This window comes from Aphelocoma coerulescens, chromosome 1 (genome assembly GCF_041296385.1).
Source record: "Aphelocoma coerulescens isolate FSJ_1873_10779 chromosome 1, UR_Acoe_1.0, whole genome shotgun sequence".
Classification (NCBI taxonomy): domain Eukaryota; kingdom Metazoa; phylum Chordata; class Aves; order Passeriformes; family Corvidae; genus Aphelocoma; species Aphelocoma coerulescens.
The window spans coordinates 94,145,743-94,162,381 of NC_091013.1; the positions used below are offsets into that span (position 1 = coordinate 94,145,743).

General features: G+C 38.1%; 1 protein-coding gene across 1 annotated transcript in view; it reads left to right on the plus strand.

Moving 5' to 3' along the window:
- The window catches only part of KPNA1 (karyopherin subunit alpha 1), a 51,719-nt gene that overhangs the window by 8,078 nt on the left and 27,002 nt on the right, over nt 1-16,639 (plus strand). Inside the window, exons 2-6 of the mRNA XM_069018952.1 lie at nt 4,680-4,813; nt 5,603-5,710; nt 7,429-7,528; nt 8,092-8,186; nt 11,511-11,642. Of these exons, the coding sequence (XP_068875053.1) occupies nt 4,685-4,813; nt 5,603-5,710; nt 7,429-7,528; nt 8,092-8,186; nt 11,511-11,642 (564 nt within the window). The 5' untranslated portion in view covers nt 4,680-4,684. The remainder of the gene's footprint in view (nt 1-4,679; nt 4,814-5,602; nt 5,711-7,428; nt 7,529-8,091; nt 8,187-11,510; nt 11,643-16,639) is intronic.

Consider the following 16,639-nt stretch of genomic DNA (forward strand, 5'->3'; position numbering starts at 1 on the left):
ACAAACTAAAATCTCCTTGGAAGTAAAGGTTGTGTGCTTTCTTTCCTTGAATAATTTCAGCTTCTCTCACTGCTTGGAGTTCTGTCTTGACAGTGCCATTTCTAACACAAGTTGTCCTTTCAGGGCTGACAGTGCCTCCTGTATCTTTTCTGTGTCTCTCTGGCAGCAATCTAAAGGAGAGACAGCAGTCTGACAGCACAGCAGAACTCCCAAGTCTGCCTCCAGTGAGTCCTTTCCTTCTGACAACTGCCTCAGTTAGGAAACGTACTCTCATAGTGTGGCAAATCATGAATATTTCTATAGTTTTTTATCACATTGTTTATCTTCAAACTCCTTTTCTGCTTTGATTTTCTGCCTTAATTTTACTTCCCTTTCTGACCTATTCCCATTGTGAGATAGAATGTCATGTATAGATCTACACTTCTGAAATACATTTATTTTTCTTACTCTTGCCCCTATTTCCAAAGACGGAAAGTCTGTTTCTTAACAGTCTTTAATATCAGGAGTGTATTTGGTAATTTTATTTTCATTATATATACATGGTACATATATGCTCTTGCATGTGTAAAAAAATATGGAGTGACATATATATATATATATATATATATATATATATAAAATGATGCAGCTCTTGATTTGTAAGGGCTTTATTTTTACATCTTGGTACCTCTGACGTGTGGAATATCCAAGAGTCACATGGTATTCCTTCTGGCAAAGCCCTTAAGTCTAGTGACAGTGATAGCTGATTTAAGAAGGCAGGGAGTTCATTTTTGTTCCTATCTAGATGATTGCTTGGGACAAGGTAGGTCATGGCAGTAAGTGACTCTGTATTTCCCACTGCTTCAGAGCTTCTTTGACTTGATGAGCAAAGAGAAATGCAGTATATCTTATTTCCCCTAGAAATGTGTGCTTAGAACACATCCACATTTGGTTGGGTTCTTGTCATTTGGGATCATGTTTTCCTTATGGAAATGCAGACATTTAGGAATAGTTAGTGGGATTAATTTTGCTAAAATTTGTTTTTATGGCAGACAAACTGAGAAGGAGAAGGTGTTATATGGGGTTTGAGTGGTGTTGCACAAAAGCCCAAGAAATACACAATGAAAATTCCTTACCAGGTCTCCAGAGGTTTTTATCTGTAGCCAGGAGTATCAAAAAATGTGGACAATACTGTGCTATCTTTAGGAAAGAAAAGATGGGTAGAACATTTCCATGACAACCACCACAGATTTTCTCCAGAAGTAGCGTTAATTTTGACAATACAGAGAAGATCCAGGGTTTGCTATTTGCTGCATGGGTGAACTTAAAGTGACTTTTCAGCGAAGTCACACCAAAGCTGCTGAAGACCAGTGAGACAATTTGAAGTTGTTTTGCTTCCATGGTTTAGTCTGGGGAAAAAGCTACATCCTCGAAAATGGAGGAGGAGATTTGTAACAAACAGTCCTTGGATGAGTGTGACAACTAACATAGAGTTGTTATACTTTTAGTCCGAAAAAGCCATTGTGTGCTCACACATTTGAATCGGTCCAAAGATGCTGGCGGTATGTGTGGGCTGGATGGAATCCTTGATGTACTCGTTGAATTTTTCACCAGTAGTCAGGAAACCAGTGAAAGAATGGTGAAGAAAGAATTGATTTTAAGATACAATCAGGATATAAGAACTACTTTTAGAAAATAACTATAGGTTTAACAGTTAAACAGGTTAGACAGACAGGTGTATAAAATAGGTACATGGCTATGTGCTGGGATTTTGTTTATTTACTACCAGTGACAGCGTACTATAAAATAAATTCTTGAACCCATCGCTAGTTGAATTGGTAACTTCTCAGTGATGGAGTTCGATCTTTTCACCTTTAATGAGAGAAACTCTCTTCCCAGTCATTTGGTGGCGGGCGTTTGTACTCCCAGGTAAAAGACAATGTACTATTTTGGAAGGATTTTAAGTGTACAGTTTACTCATGAGATAGAGGAAGGGGTTAGTCAGCAAAGTGAGCTGTCTTCAAAGTCAGAAATGAGCACAGCCAAAACTTGCAGCTGCAGCTTGTAGAGGGTGTAAGAAAGAGAATTCTTGTGAAGCTGTTGGGTAGAGGGGTGTGGTAAAGTCAGAGAAAGAATTCAAGTAAATCCTGTGCCTGTATTTTCAGTAAGTGAAACAATGGCATAAGGTGCAACAGGAGGAGCTAAGAGAACTCTGAAAGGAAAATGGAAATTACTACCTTAAAGACAGAAGCAAAATTAATTGAAAGAAAGTCAATATGCAAGTTGGGAGATGGAGGGGAAGCTAGTTTAAAAGTATGGGAAGGAAGAATACACTTAGGGAAAGTTACTTATAATGAAGTTGGTTGTGTCATTGATGTTTAGAAACATTGGAACATTATGGAGAGGCTACATAATAGAAGTTAGATGAAATTCAGTATTAAGGAATGAAGATGTTCCCTGTCAAGAATTCAATTAAATTAAGAACTTGTAGTTATTGAAGGTGAAAGTGTGAAATTACCACAAGAGTTTATCAAAGGAGTTATCAAAGTCCTGAAATCCCAAATAAAGGCAAATACAGTCTTATGAGTTAGAGAAGACAGACTTCAGACAAAAATGGAGAATTATTAACAACATTATGGAAGGCCTGAGATGTTATCTGGGCTGTAGTATATGCCTGTGTTTGTTCATGGTCAGGGACAGAATGACCAGAGTGTGTGCAAAGCTGTTTTCCTGTTAGGAATGTCCTTCTAGCTCATGGTTGTCTACCTGGTGTTTGAGTTCAACTTGCTTATACTAAAATATGTAAAATACTTTGTTCAAAATATTTTAGGAATGAAAGAAATTTTGAGTATTTTTTGACTGAACTTCTTTTTACAGTTAGAATCCCAGGCTTTTTCAAATAGTGTGTGTGTTTAGTATAGGTAGTAGTCACTTTAAAAACGTGAAGAACGTATAATTGCCAAGCATATTCTAAGAAACACTAACACTTGAAGCTCAAACATGTAAAGACAGGAAGAAAGGGGTCTCAAAGCTGTTAAGAAGTAGGGAACTTCTGGTGCTCTGAGATTTATCTTTTTATCATACCTTTATTTAAAAAAGGCCATTTCAGGAGAGCCTTTCAGCAAAGTGAGGCTGCTGAATTGCTTACCTTATGCTCAGGTTTTTATGTTGCATTCGGTGCAGACTGTGACTGACTGACAATGTAGTAGTTTTGTGTCCCTGAACAGTTTTTCAAATCTCAGTTTTCAGAACACAATAACACTTGAAGTGATGTCCAAAATGTTTTCTGCGAAAGTCAGTTCTGATCATCAGAATTCTTATAAATGATTGTCAGGTAGCAGCAACTTAAAAAGAGGCTCTAACAAGAAGCATATTTGAGTATCCTTTTTTTTTTCTTTTTAATTCTCTTACAACTTTGTGCTAACTGAAAGAAGAATAGTTAGAGTAGACTTGATATACATTTGATGTATTTTAAATAGGAAACCTAAGCTGTTGAGAATCTATATAGACTCATGTTGCTGCATTTTAAAGTAAAAAGTGCACAGGAGATGATTTATCATCTGGTGATTCTGTGCTTATGGAATTTGAGGTAGGTAGCTTATTTAATACAACACATTAAGGCATTTGAAAGAGAGCTTTGAAAGTCCTGTAGAGTAACTTTTTATATAGTGCAGTTTCCTAAATTTTGTGTTACAGGATTTACAATATGTTGGAGATTCTACATCTCTGTGAAGACACATGGAAACACTGACATGTTGAGAATTTGATTCCCAACCTCTTTTGGATTTAAAGGGGTGATGTAAGGAGAGGAGTAGCAGCAGAATGGAGCACTAAGAGTAGAGACCTGATCCACACCCATTGCTTTCAGGGGGATGAGTTCTTTCCACACAGTTCTCTACCTACTGCTTTATGCTAAGTGGCTCCAAAGTGTGGTGTTGTACATGTGCAAATCACCATGGGCAGCTATAAATGCTGACCCACTGAGTTACGTAAGACAGATGGTACTTGGAAATCACAGACTGAAGAAAGGCCCCTCTGCATAAACAGTGGCAGGATTAGGGACTGGGGTGGGGAGGAGGGGAACAATAGCACTGCTGTCCTTGCAGGACTGAGCGTTTTCAATGGTTAAACCATCTTCACCTAAAATTTTTCTTTTCATTTCAATTTCCATGTAGGCCTTGTCTGGATAGAAAGAACACAGGGTTTCTTCAACAGGGGTGTGTTGAATTAACTTAAAACATGAAGTGCAAAAAAAAAGCCCCTGTACTGACATGCAAAGTAAATTAAGCTAAAGAGCAGCTAAGACACTTTCACTTCTGAGTAAAGACAGTAGTATGTAAGTTGGCAAATTCTCTGTGTGGAGAAACATTAAAAATTTTTAGTGCAGTTTTCTTTTTAGCCCAGGCTATATACTCTGCCTGATAGACCTTAGTTCTTTCTTACTAAAGTACTCGATTTACTCTCTGAAGCCTCAAAAAATAAAAGCTTGTTAGACTGATGTGAAGGACTGACACACCAAAGTGACAATTCTGTGAAATTTTACTTTCCACCTTCTCTAAGCTTTATTGGAAGTTAGGTGATGGAACATAGGGGGGCAATGGCTGGAAGTTCATGGCTACAGAATTTAAGGAGTGGAGACAGTATATAAAATGATGTGTTGTTGAAGAGTAATTCTGTCTTTTTAAAATTGCGTTGTGAAGGAATCATGACGACCTCAGGAAAAGAGAATTTCCGGCTGAAGAGCTACAAGAACAAATCTCTAAACCCTGACGAGATGCGTCGCAGGCGGGAGGAAGAGGGTCTTCAGCTACGGAAGCAAAAGAGAGAGGAGCAGGTAATGCACAGCAGCTGGTATCTGTGATCGGTCCTTAAACAGTCCTGTCCTGCAGTGTCTCTGGCTCTCTGCTTCTCCCAAGCCCCTTCTTAGTTGTTCCCGCCCTCCACATTCATACATAGTCTGAAATCAGAATCACTTGCAGACTTCACTGCCTCTTCTGCAGGCTCTACAAGAGGTAGAGTGAGTGCTCCTCATTCACTCAAGTGTAACATTGCCAGAGCAGCTTGAGGGTTTGAACAAAACTGACCAGTAGCTTAGCCTCTCTAGCTCTCCTCATGAGATCTCGAACTGGATACCTTCTTTAAAGTCATAGCAACCAAATTCTGCTCATCCCAGTATAATATCCTATGTATGATCATCATCCAAAGCCCTCTCTTTGCCACTGTAACTCGATTGTCAGAGCCCCTGCATGTGTTCTGTGAAAATGTGTAATACACAGGAATTTATCAGGTCTTTGAGGCCCAGCATCCTCTGCAAGAAAGCGATGGTATGGAAGCTAGACACCTTGTAGATGGAGGCAGATGGTGAAGAAGAGAAGGGCATATCAGTGAAAAATTTTCAGAAATTTTAGGAACTGGTATTTTAGCAGGTCGCTGTTTTCCTTTACTCCACGGCCAAACTTTCTCCGTGTGTTGTCAGTTGAAGTCCTGTAGCCAGTGTGCTACCTTCTTTCAGGTGATAGCATATATGATTTTTATAGCAGCCTAATACAACATGCTGTGTAAATATTGGCTATGCAATATATATTAAATACATATATATATATTAAACACTTTATCTCTTTAGTTGTTTAAACGCCGAAATGTTGCAACGGCCGAGGAAGAAGCAGAGGAGGAAGTGATGTCCGATGGGGGCTTCCATGAGGCTCAGATGAACAACATGGAGATGACTTCTGTAAGTGATGAGAAATTAATACAGTGTTTGTTGAAACTGGGCAGGTCTGTTGTGCAGTGACGTGATGGGAATGAAATTCCAGAATAATGTGAAGGATGCATTCAGAGATGGACAACTCTGAGACACCTGTCTCAGTGAACTGCCCTGAAACAGATTACATGAGAGAAAAATGTCAGGGATATAGCGAGTGGTTTTTCAGAGGATATGTGGTCAAGAAAATTAAATAAAATTTCATTGTCCTGGCAGGCTGATCACACTTTCTGGATTTGGTATTTACCATTACAGGTGATTCTATCAACTGTTGCCCAGAGTTGTTGGGGATTTTTTAATCTGAAATTCATAATGCTTGAAACTTGAAAATACAAATCAGGCAGTGTGTTACTGCAATTCGCAAAGTTAAAAAGGGGCTCAGTGGAAATATTTCTTAGCAGACTTTCAAGTGGCACCATTTTTAACCAAAGTGTTGGAAACACTGCTAGACCTAGCTTAACTGTCTGCATGAGGCCTTGAACTCCTTCCCATGCTAGAATTTAATACTGCAGAAAAACAGTTTTAGTTGGAATTAGACTTTTTTACTTTCTTCCTGGAAAGAAAAATGGTAATGGTTTCAGTTCTATAACAGAAGATTTAAAGGAAAGTGCAGTTCTCACTTAAAAGTGTCGCTGATCTTCACACAGTGTCTGTGCTCAGAGTATGCAAGTGATGTTTCCATAGAAATCAGACTGAACTATTGGTGATTATATGAGCCTTGAAAATTACTGAGAAACAGAGAAGTGCTTATAAACAGTGTGGTAGATTGATAATAGAATGTATGGTTTTGCTCTTCAAGATAGTATTCAAATATCAGGCAAGTCCTAAATACCATTAATCATTTGTGTGGAAGCTTATGTGAAACAAATAGATAGATAGTAAAAAGTAAGGAAAGGATTTTGCCCAATTGATAGATATTGTCATTACACAGTTTGCCATTAATTTCAGGCTCTTAACAGTTGGAGCTGTTGGCTGTTACAGACAACGCTTAAGTATTTTCAGCACTGTCATCTGTCTCCCTGTCTGTCTAAGGGTTGGGATCAGATGTATCTGAGGATTTAGATTAGAAGTGGAAGAAAAAAATTTGACTTTTCTTACACTTTTTTACATGGGTACACATGTGGTGAACAGAATGTCAGATTTTACCTAGCATGAGAGAGGTTGCAGATTTAATTTAGTCATATTATTGGAAACCATCAGTATTATGGAAAATTTAATACTCCTACTTGATGATGATAAGCATTATCAAGGTTTGTCAACTCTTCTAGAAATGACAGGTCCTATACATTTTGGTGTAAGAGAATAAGTCAAAACGTACATGTTAGGGAAATCTAAATGCTAACATAATTACTTTTTGTTGAAGCTGACAATTTGACATTTATTTTAGAGGAAGGGAGAAAATACCAGTGGAAAATTTTGAAGAGCAATTTTCTTGCTGTATCTTGAGGAAAATTTGGATTTTGGCTTTCAGTAAAGCAAAGTTGCACTTAAGAATGATGCTGCCTTCTGTGGCTGTACATGTATAATGATTCCTTTGTTGTCCATAATGGTCTTACCTAAGTTTTTATTCAATAAGAGATAAACTTGATACTGGTTTAGCAAATGTAACCTGTTTATCACTAATCCCAGATTTTTTTTCCCCTTTTGCTCTCTATCACCTTCATTCTGTTTCCCCACCTAAATCCTAGAGTGCAGTCATCACCTCTGATATGATTGAGATGATTTTCTCCAATAGTCCAGAACAGCAGCTCTCAGCCACCCAGAAGTTCCGAAAGCTGCTTTCTAAAGGTAAGGGCTGAAATTACTTAGAGAAAAATGTAGAAGCCTCCCTGGCATGTGGTTTTACTTTGACAGCAATAAAAATTGAGTTTCACGCTGAAATTTCTGGGTCAAGCTCTGCTTTACACAATGTCAGCTTGATGTATGTAATAGTCACTTCTTCCCTTGAAATCTGTACTAAGTGTTGCAGATGTGAGATTTCCTCTTGGATGTAAGTTTAAATGTTGTAGGCAGTGTCTCTGTGGCTCAAATATGCTGATATACCAAAGTTCCTCTGCATGTGTGCATGCCTGAGTGACTGCACAGAGCTGCTGCTGTGAAATCAGTCTGCCTAAACTACTGAGTGCATCAGTGCTTTGAATCACGTTATCTTATTACCTCAAAACTCAGATTGGAGTTTCCTTATGTTGACACATAGGAGTCCATTGCCTTTTAGTGAAGTATTGTAGAAAAAGAACACACTCCAAGAAAAGAGCAGTCAGTATGTCGTTGGATATTGTTTTGATGCAGTAATTTGAGAATTTCCTTACAAAGAAATGGATGTATCTAAATTAACTTTTTATTTTAAACAGAGCCAAATCCTCCAATAGATGAAGTCATAAGCACACAGGGAGTGGTGGCCAGGTTTGTGGAGTTCCTGAAGAGAAAAGAAAATTGTACATTACAGGTATAAAAATATAAATGTATCTGTCTTCTAGTTTAGGAAGGCATTGGGTGATGCAAATTAGGTAGGAAAAAAAATTAAGGATTTGTTCAGCTGTACTTCCTCTCTTTTTTCACTATGTTAAAAAAGCTATTTTATCTTCAGAATTTCTGGCAAGACCTCTGGGTGCAGGAGAGAGAGAGAGAGAGAGATGTCTGACATGCACTGTGTGATTGATAGGATAGGGTCTTCAGACTTTAACAAAAACAAGAGCTTGAAATTTGGAACTTAGCAGATGAAAAGCTATTAAACTAAACTTTAATGTTTGTGTTCTTTGTACTAATTGAAGACAGTTTTAAATCTTCAGAATTAGGATTTAAATTTTTGATTAAAGTAAAAAAAAAGTTTAGAATTAGAAATCAATCTGTAATGATAAGCATAGAAAGCTGGAAACCTTATTGTGGTTTGAAAAAGCTGAATTATGTATGCTACAATGGTGGTTAATTTTTTTGGACCTTTGTCTTATTTCCAGCTGTCCGTTTTTCTGGTCAGTCTTTCTTGGCTAATGGAATGTGAAAAAAAACAAATCACCTAGTTAAAAACAAATCATCTAAGTTAAAAAATATGTTAACGTGTAACCATTAAATACAACACTTAAATTAGAATTGGTGTTCTTTCAAAATGCATAAGGCAACAGGTTTGTGAATGCCATGTGAAATCCAAATTTTGTTGACTGGAAATATGCAAAAAATTTACAGTTTTCTTACATATTAGAGAAATCATTTACAGGTATTACTTTTCAAATTGTTATCCACAGAATTTCAGAGGTCTCTTAGCTTCCTTTGAGGAGTCTGTGGACAGTAACTAAGAACATGTATCGGATTTAAGCTGGTTGGTTTGCAACTCCAATGGAAAATTCGTAAAGCTATCTGATGGAAAAAAAATGGAATGCCTTTTATTACTTACAGGGGTCTAGCGTAGAAACCTAAGGGAGATAAATGGAAGCAATTCCTGTGGCCTTACTGGTGTAACGTTTATTGATTTTTACATGGAAATAGGAAAAATCAGTCAGAGTGGAAATGTGGAAAGCTTGTCCTAAGGAGTTTGTAGGAAAGCAGTGAAAATACAAGCTTGAGTATGTTGCTCTCGATATTCCATTCTACCTGGGTAATTTTCCTCCATCTTGCCAAATCTCTCTGCCTGCTTGGCAGTTTAGGGTCTGCAGGTAGAACCTTTTGCTGTGATTAGTTGGGAAGTTCTCTGGACCTCACTTTCTAATATTATGTCATTGTTCCCAAAAATATTCCTTTGGGCTTGGCATTTCTAACTGTAGCCTAGTTGTAGAAGGAAAGGATTTTCAACTCATTCTGAGACAGTGAAATATAATTTATAGCTGCTTGTATGGTGGATTGAATATGGCAACTTCCATGTTAATGAACTTGGAACTTTATGGGAATTTATGATCTGTTTTTCTTCTGTGTTGTCAGTGGAATATCCTGTAAAAGCTAGGCCTCTGAGATGAATAATAGGAAGGCCTAATGTGTTAGGAATTCCTCTATCCTGTTGTTACTCAAGGTGAATGGAAGACTTAAAAAAGTTCTCCTGTTCTCCAGGGTCATTTTAGCCATGCATGGACAAGTACATTTGTCTCCTGTGGAGAGAGGAGTCTTACAAAAGAACAATACCACACAGATATCTTTGCCATTAACATGTGACTATTCCTTAGTTACACATCTTGGAGCATCAGGTGTCCACAGAGAAGGAGGAGGAGAGAAACTGTCATCTCTAACCTTTCAGTGACTTACGCTGGAGACAGTGTGAGTCTCCAAGCTGTGAATCGTTCAAGCTGGTGGCACCAGTGGGAAGCCAGAGGGCAAATTTTAAAATACGGATAAGAAACCTCTATGGTTGAAAGATGAGTAAAAAGTTATGTTACAATGTATCTCAAAACACTGGATACTCACTTCAGGGAAAGTAAAGTTACAGGAAAGCAGTATTTTATGTTGGCCTTAGGCTCTGTCCACACAGTTTTGCTTCTAGTTCATTAATTATGAATCTTGCAGTTTTGATTTTGTGCGTTTCTGCTTTGTTTTGCAGCCCATACTCCTTGTGTATTGCAGTGATGTATTTTGGAATTGTTTATTCTGATCCCATCTTACTAGGAGAAGATAGTTTTTTCTTCAGTTTATCAGAAGGGCAGGATTTACTGTACTTTCAAAACCAAAGTCTTTAGTAACACTTAAAAATGAAAAGCCTTGGAAGTCTAGGCTTAATTCTTGAGTTATTATTTCAGGCATGTTTCAGGATTTGGTGCAACTCCTTAGCAGGAGTTGTTTTTATGATTAAACCTGAAATATAAATCCTTGCTGCTCTTCAGACAGAGACAGATAGTTTTTGAAGGTATGTTGGTATTTTCACTGGAATACTGATGGATCAGCATCTTTTGGTAATGTCAAAATTGGTCATTTATGGTTTACAACTTTCCATTTTTACTGTTTGTTGATTTTTACTTTTCATTCACCTTTTACCAGTCTTTTAATTCTATAGATTCTGGATGTACCTGATAAGATTTAAATTTGCTAGTGTAGTGTAATAATCTTTGGGCTGAAAGCATGCAGAAACCTACTCAGATGTGGATTTCTAGAATCTGCGTTTTCTGTGGCCTGAGGTCTCAGGTAGGGTTAAAATTTGCATTTCATCTTAAAAAGTTAATGCTTTTGCAAGTTGAGATTAAAACAATAAATGACAAAAACAGTTAAAAGATGCAGGGTATTAGTTCAGGATCTCACTTTTGCTTCAATCTTGAATAAGAACATCATACTCTAATAACATTTGGCATTGATCACCAGAGTTGGAGACAAGTACTTTGAGTTGTTTTTTAGAAATCTGTTTTTGTTTGGGTTTTTTTTTTTAATCTCTTTTAGATCTTTTATATGCTTCATATCCATGAAATTTTGTCAAACAATGTTTTGTCCTGCATCTTCAGGAATATCACTGGTGATTCAGTGAATGCAGGTGTCATGTCACGTGGGAAGGCACATTGTTATGTGTACAGGTTCTTAGCCAGTAAGAAAGGCAGAGGTAATGTAAATGCGTAGCAAAACCAAAAAGACTTGAAAGGCCACAGCAAACTTGATGTTCTTGTAAGGAACTTCTGCAAATTTTTGTTTCAAGTGATAGTGATAACCCTGAAATATATGATTCTAATTCTTTGCAAATTGTCTGTTAATTAGTCATATCTCACATTTGTCCTATGCCAAATCTCTCTGGTTTTAGAAGACATTTAGTCTCCATGTTTGGTGTGGCATAGAAAGCTCCTGGTAAACTGACTTGTATTTTGTTTTCCAGTTTGAAGCTGCGTGGGTGCTGACAAATATTGCCTCGGGAAATTCCCTTCAGACTCGAATAGTGATTCAAGCAGGAGCTGTCCCCATCTTCATAGAGCTGCTTAGTTCAGAGTTTGAAGATGTACAAGAACAGGTAAAGACTGAGAACAGTGTTGAATTTTTGTGTGTGTGTTAATTTGTGGAGTTGGAAGCTTTTTTGTTTGACTTTTTGTTTGTTTGGTGTTTTGATGGGGGTTTTTTCCCTTCTCTGGAAAGGAACAAGGCTATTCTGTAAGAAAGCCTTTAGAGAAAATGCAGTATTTGGCAATTTTGCACAACAGTTGCTTTGTGCTTAATATGTGTTAAGTTATCTAAGCAAATATTGTTTTTTTCTCTTTCTGGAAATTATGTATTTAACCATAGCTAATGGGGTAATCCATTTTGTTCTCTAACAGGTTAGTATATTTCTGTGTATGGAGGAATTCAGGGAGCCTTGTTTGAATAATTGCTTTAGATATGGAAAGTTATGCCTGTTTCTCCTGAAGATAAAGCATAGTTTGTTCTCCAAGTTCCTTACAGCATAGATGAATATTCTTCAAGGCCCACAGGGATCAGTATACAAAGCACAGACCAAACATTTGATTCAGTAGTTTCCATTTGAGGTCTATAACTTGTATTTGAACAAGGATGTACTTCAGACATATAATCTTGCTTTGAAGATGTAGGGTGATGAAACATTAATGATGTTAATAAATTTAGTTTCAGCTAATCTTAATCCTAACTTGAAAGTATGTACCTTTAGTGTACAAATTTGACTGGCTTTGGGTCCAGGTATTGCTTTTGTTACATTCTCTACTCCATTAGTAAGTTCTGTGTTTTTTCCTGTAGCTACTTGCAGACCATAGCTTAAGCTTTACTTGAGTAAATGAAATGAAGCACTGAATTCTCATTTTGAGAATATTTCTGTGGTGGTTGGTTTGTTTTTTGGTGAGCTTTTTCTGAACATTTCTTCTGCTTTCTGTATCTTTTTGTGGTGGTGAAATTATGAGCACTGGCTATTCCAGTAGCACTCTTTTGGCATTGTTGTTTGCAGAGATAGTACCTCATTTTCACTTCCGCTTGATACTTTGGGGTGTAAATATCCAGGGTCTTTGCGGACTCCTTGCCACAGAAGCTGGCTGTGAGCTCAGGTTAAGCTGATTATCCAATATGATCCATTGTTCTTTTCAGAGTCACTGACTTCCAGGGTTCAGTTCTCCATCCTGTAAGTGTGACCTCTATTCTGTGTTCCTAGATGTCTGACCTTGCATTTGGCTGTATTGAGATGCATGATTGGAGGAGTCCCAACTCATAAACATTGGACTGCTTTGTGTAACTGCCTTTCTTTCTTGTAGAGCTGGCTCAGAATGTACCACCTGTACTTAAGGTTGCCTAACATTTGCCACAAGACAGATTTTTTTTTTTCTTAGTTGCTTGTAGCTTTCAAGTTATTCCACTTTGTATCTTTCCATTTTCAATGCTCTGTCTCAGGCTGAGTTATTGTTGAGAAGGCTTTTAAAGAGGAATTGATTCAGGTGTTTGAAAAAATATTAAAGAAAACAAGAGGTATGTTTTGTCCATTATTGTAGCTTTGAGGAATTGAGTCTGCTGTTGTTGTAGAAATCAGAAATGTGATAGGGAACTTGCCAAAATGGCAGATAAGTGCTATGTTCTGCCCATGTGAAAATCCATCCAGACTTAGCTATATGGTGCCTTTTAGATTTTGTATTTTAGGGGTTGAACTTGGTAGCATTGCTTTCCAAATTCAGCCATCACTTGAAGAGTGCTGTTCCTGCAGAATGATTGGTGCTCTGTATATGGTAAAGGCTACTCTTACTTACTTTTCTCCTAATGATTGATCTTCTGTGCAAGAGCTAACTTGCTTTTTTTATTAGGTTCTTATCATCCCTGCTGATGTTCAGAGAGCAGGTGGGAAGAGCAAACCTGTGTAGATTAAGTTGTGCAGCCTTCAATCTTAAGATGGCTGAATTAACGGAAGAGCTTAGGGGCCACAGTTAAGTAGTTTATCTGGCTCCTTCCCCCCTCTGTGCCTCCTAATAAACTGCTGATGTGCTAAAATTCAGATTGCAGGCAGGCAGAGTGGCTTGGTTGTCATTACTGGAAAATATTCTTCTGTGCCGCTCAGGTGCTGCTAAATTCACGATCTCTCTCTTGCTGGTAATCTCTAAATACCAGTTACAAATTGCTCTGTAGTAAGCTGTGCTGAAGAAGGAAAATATACCACGGCAAAGTGTTACCTACACTGTTTCATAGTGGGTTTCTGTGCTGCAGCTCTGGAGATGGCAGCCCTGCTCACAGCTGAGTTGGGGTTTAATGCAGGTCAACATAAGAGGAATTCTGCTTTTTTCCCCAACAGCTTTAAAAAGCCTCAAGCAATTTACCACAGTATCATCTGAAACAAAAATTACAAGCATATAAGCACTGAGAAGTTAGCTTTTGTACTTCTGTGTTACAGGATAGCAGTAGTACACAATTGCATAGTATTTTTCCAGATGACTCTTGTCTCATTCAGTATATGCACAGATTGTTGCCCTGGTAACAGATGAGTGGGTAGTAAAGGAGGCTTTTATTTGTCACACTGTGACCCTGTTTGTTGAAGTTGGAACAAATTATAGTGCATGGAGGAGAATAGGGAAGAAATTCTTACAATTAAACCGATTGTAGGTTTGTGAGAGAAATGTTTCTGCTGCTTAGTGTCTGATGCTGGACGATTTCCTTCTATCAGTTTTCAGTAGGTGGATACTTGTTCTGTGGTTTTTAAATGCTCAAGGTGAAGTATTTCTTTTTCATTTTGTAGTTGAGGACAGCTCAGTAGTGATTTTTATAGTTAGGCCTGTGTTTTGAGCGGGTCTGATCCTGGGCTTCTCTAGTTGGATTTCTGAAACTGGGTGATCTTTGGCTATGATTTTCTCCTAAAATGATCACCCTAATTATGTCTCACAGTAGTACTGTGAAGATGATTATTTGCAAGCAACTGCATTTGTAACAAATTACAAAAATACAGCAAAATACAGAAAATATAATGACATGTTCAGGGCACAGGGGACAGAATCTAACCCTATAATCATACAGTAAAATATGAAGAGAAAAAGAAGTACTGAAGGCTGTGTTTAGGAAGTCATTCTTTGTTCTACTTTGGATAGCAATTCTATAGAAGGAAATGTTAGGAGATAACATAATTTTGAATATGTATCCTAGCATAAACAAAAAATATGTATAATATTTTACTTACTGGCTAGTCATTATCCACTGTTTTCATTTTACAGTAAGTCAGTCATAAAAATGTACATGTTTACTTTGTCTTTTATTTCTAACTTCCCTTAGCAGTGGCTCAGGAACAGATACCAGTTTACCTTATCTTCTGATCACAATTTTCCCAACTTGTATTTTTCATATTTATAAGCCAGTTTTAATCTAACATGAGGCACTTTTTCCCTTTGCATATGCTAGTTTCTGAGTCTAGTGAAGATTCTAAATCAGCTGTTTTATAGAAGTCTGTGAGGGAATCTTTATAGCTATGTTTAATAAGCAACATGCACGTTAATGAAATGATACCTTATGTACTTTTGCAAGATCTGTTTTCCATTAAGCTATGCAGGCCTCATTTAATTAGCCTACCATCCTTTAACTCTTTAATTACTTGCACTGTGTGTCAGTCTTTCTTTGTGGTCAGTGGTCAAACCATTTGGCATACATTTTTCCCATCAGAGAAATTGAATTTATCACAGAATCTACATCAGTATTATTTATGAAAAACTCCTTGGCTACATCTCCCTGCTTCTCCCCGTTTCTGTTTTTGGTGTACTGATTTTTAGGTTTAGTCAGTGGCATATGTCCTAGCCCTCTTCCACTTACCACAGATTTTTTCTTCAAAAAGACATCTAGAAATTTTGATCTGCCTGCCTGAAATTATTTATATTGAAAGACTCCATCAAAACCCTTTAGACATGCTTAAGGTTGATGTGGCTTCAGCAGTGTCTTAGCTGCAATTCTTTCCTGACTTCCCCTTCTGTGGTACTTAAAACCCAGATGTCAGCTCGAGTTTCCTTGATGAACATTGCATTTCCTTCAAAAACCATGCAAGGCATTGTGCTGCCTGTCGAAGAGGACTGAGACTGTCTCACAGTGACAGATATGTGTCATCGTGCTGCGCTGGACAGCCGGTGGCATGAGCATCCCCCGCTGCCCTGTTCTCCTTCGGGAAAGTTTGCATTTTCAGCTGACGCAACCAGTATGTTTCTCCCTCGGTATTTTTCCATTTCTAGTTGTATTGCTATTCCTTTTGGTAACCCTCTGTCTTGGGGTGACATACATACATATGTATGTATGTATTAATGTGTGTGTGTAGAGCTAGAATATATTAATTTGGACATTCAGCCGATGACATGAGATGAGGGGAGGAATGTCTTGGGGTGACTTTATGATGTGTATCCCCTATCGCCTGCTCTATGCCCAGACACGAACCCTGTGTCCTTTTCTGTAGCTTTAAGGCAGACCTTTAAGAGAGAGCGGGGTGAAGCCAGTGGAATTCCTTTGGCACTGTGTTCCAAAAGGCAGATCACCTTGCTGGCTTCTCCTGCCTGGCTACTCAGCTTGGCTTCCTGCAGCAGGGAAGAGAGTGGCATTCTCCCACTTTGGAGCTAGCTTTTTGTTCGTTAGCTAAAGCAAGGAGTTTTCCTGGTACTTTGGTTTCTTCTCTTCTGGACTGTGCTACCACCAGAACATCATCTGGGAGACCTTAAACCTTGGCCTGGAGGGGCCCAAGCCGACCCAGCTCCGAAAAAGAGAAAGTCACACCCACAGAAAGGACTCTGAAATCTACCCAGGTTCTCTCCACAGTGAGAGGTTTTATTATTTAGCATTATTCTTTTCCTGTGTCTGTGTGCACTGTGTTTGCTAAATAAATAATTCTTTTCCTTTCACTTTCCTTTGAGGAAACATTCTTTCTGAATCTGGTGGGGGAGAGGTGTCTGTAACCTGCCTTCTGTCAGAGGACGTTCCTTTGGGATGAATTTGTCTCAAACTGGGACACCATCACTTGCTTGGCAGAGCTGACCTGTGAGTCGTGTTCAGGCTCTGTAGGCTTTTACA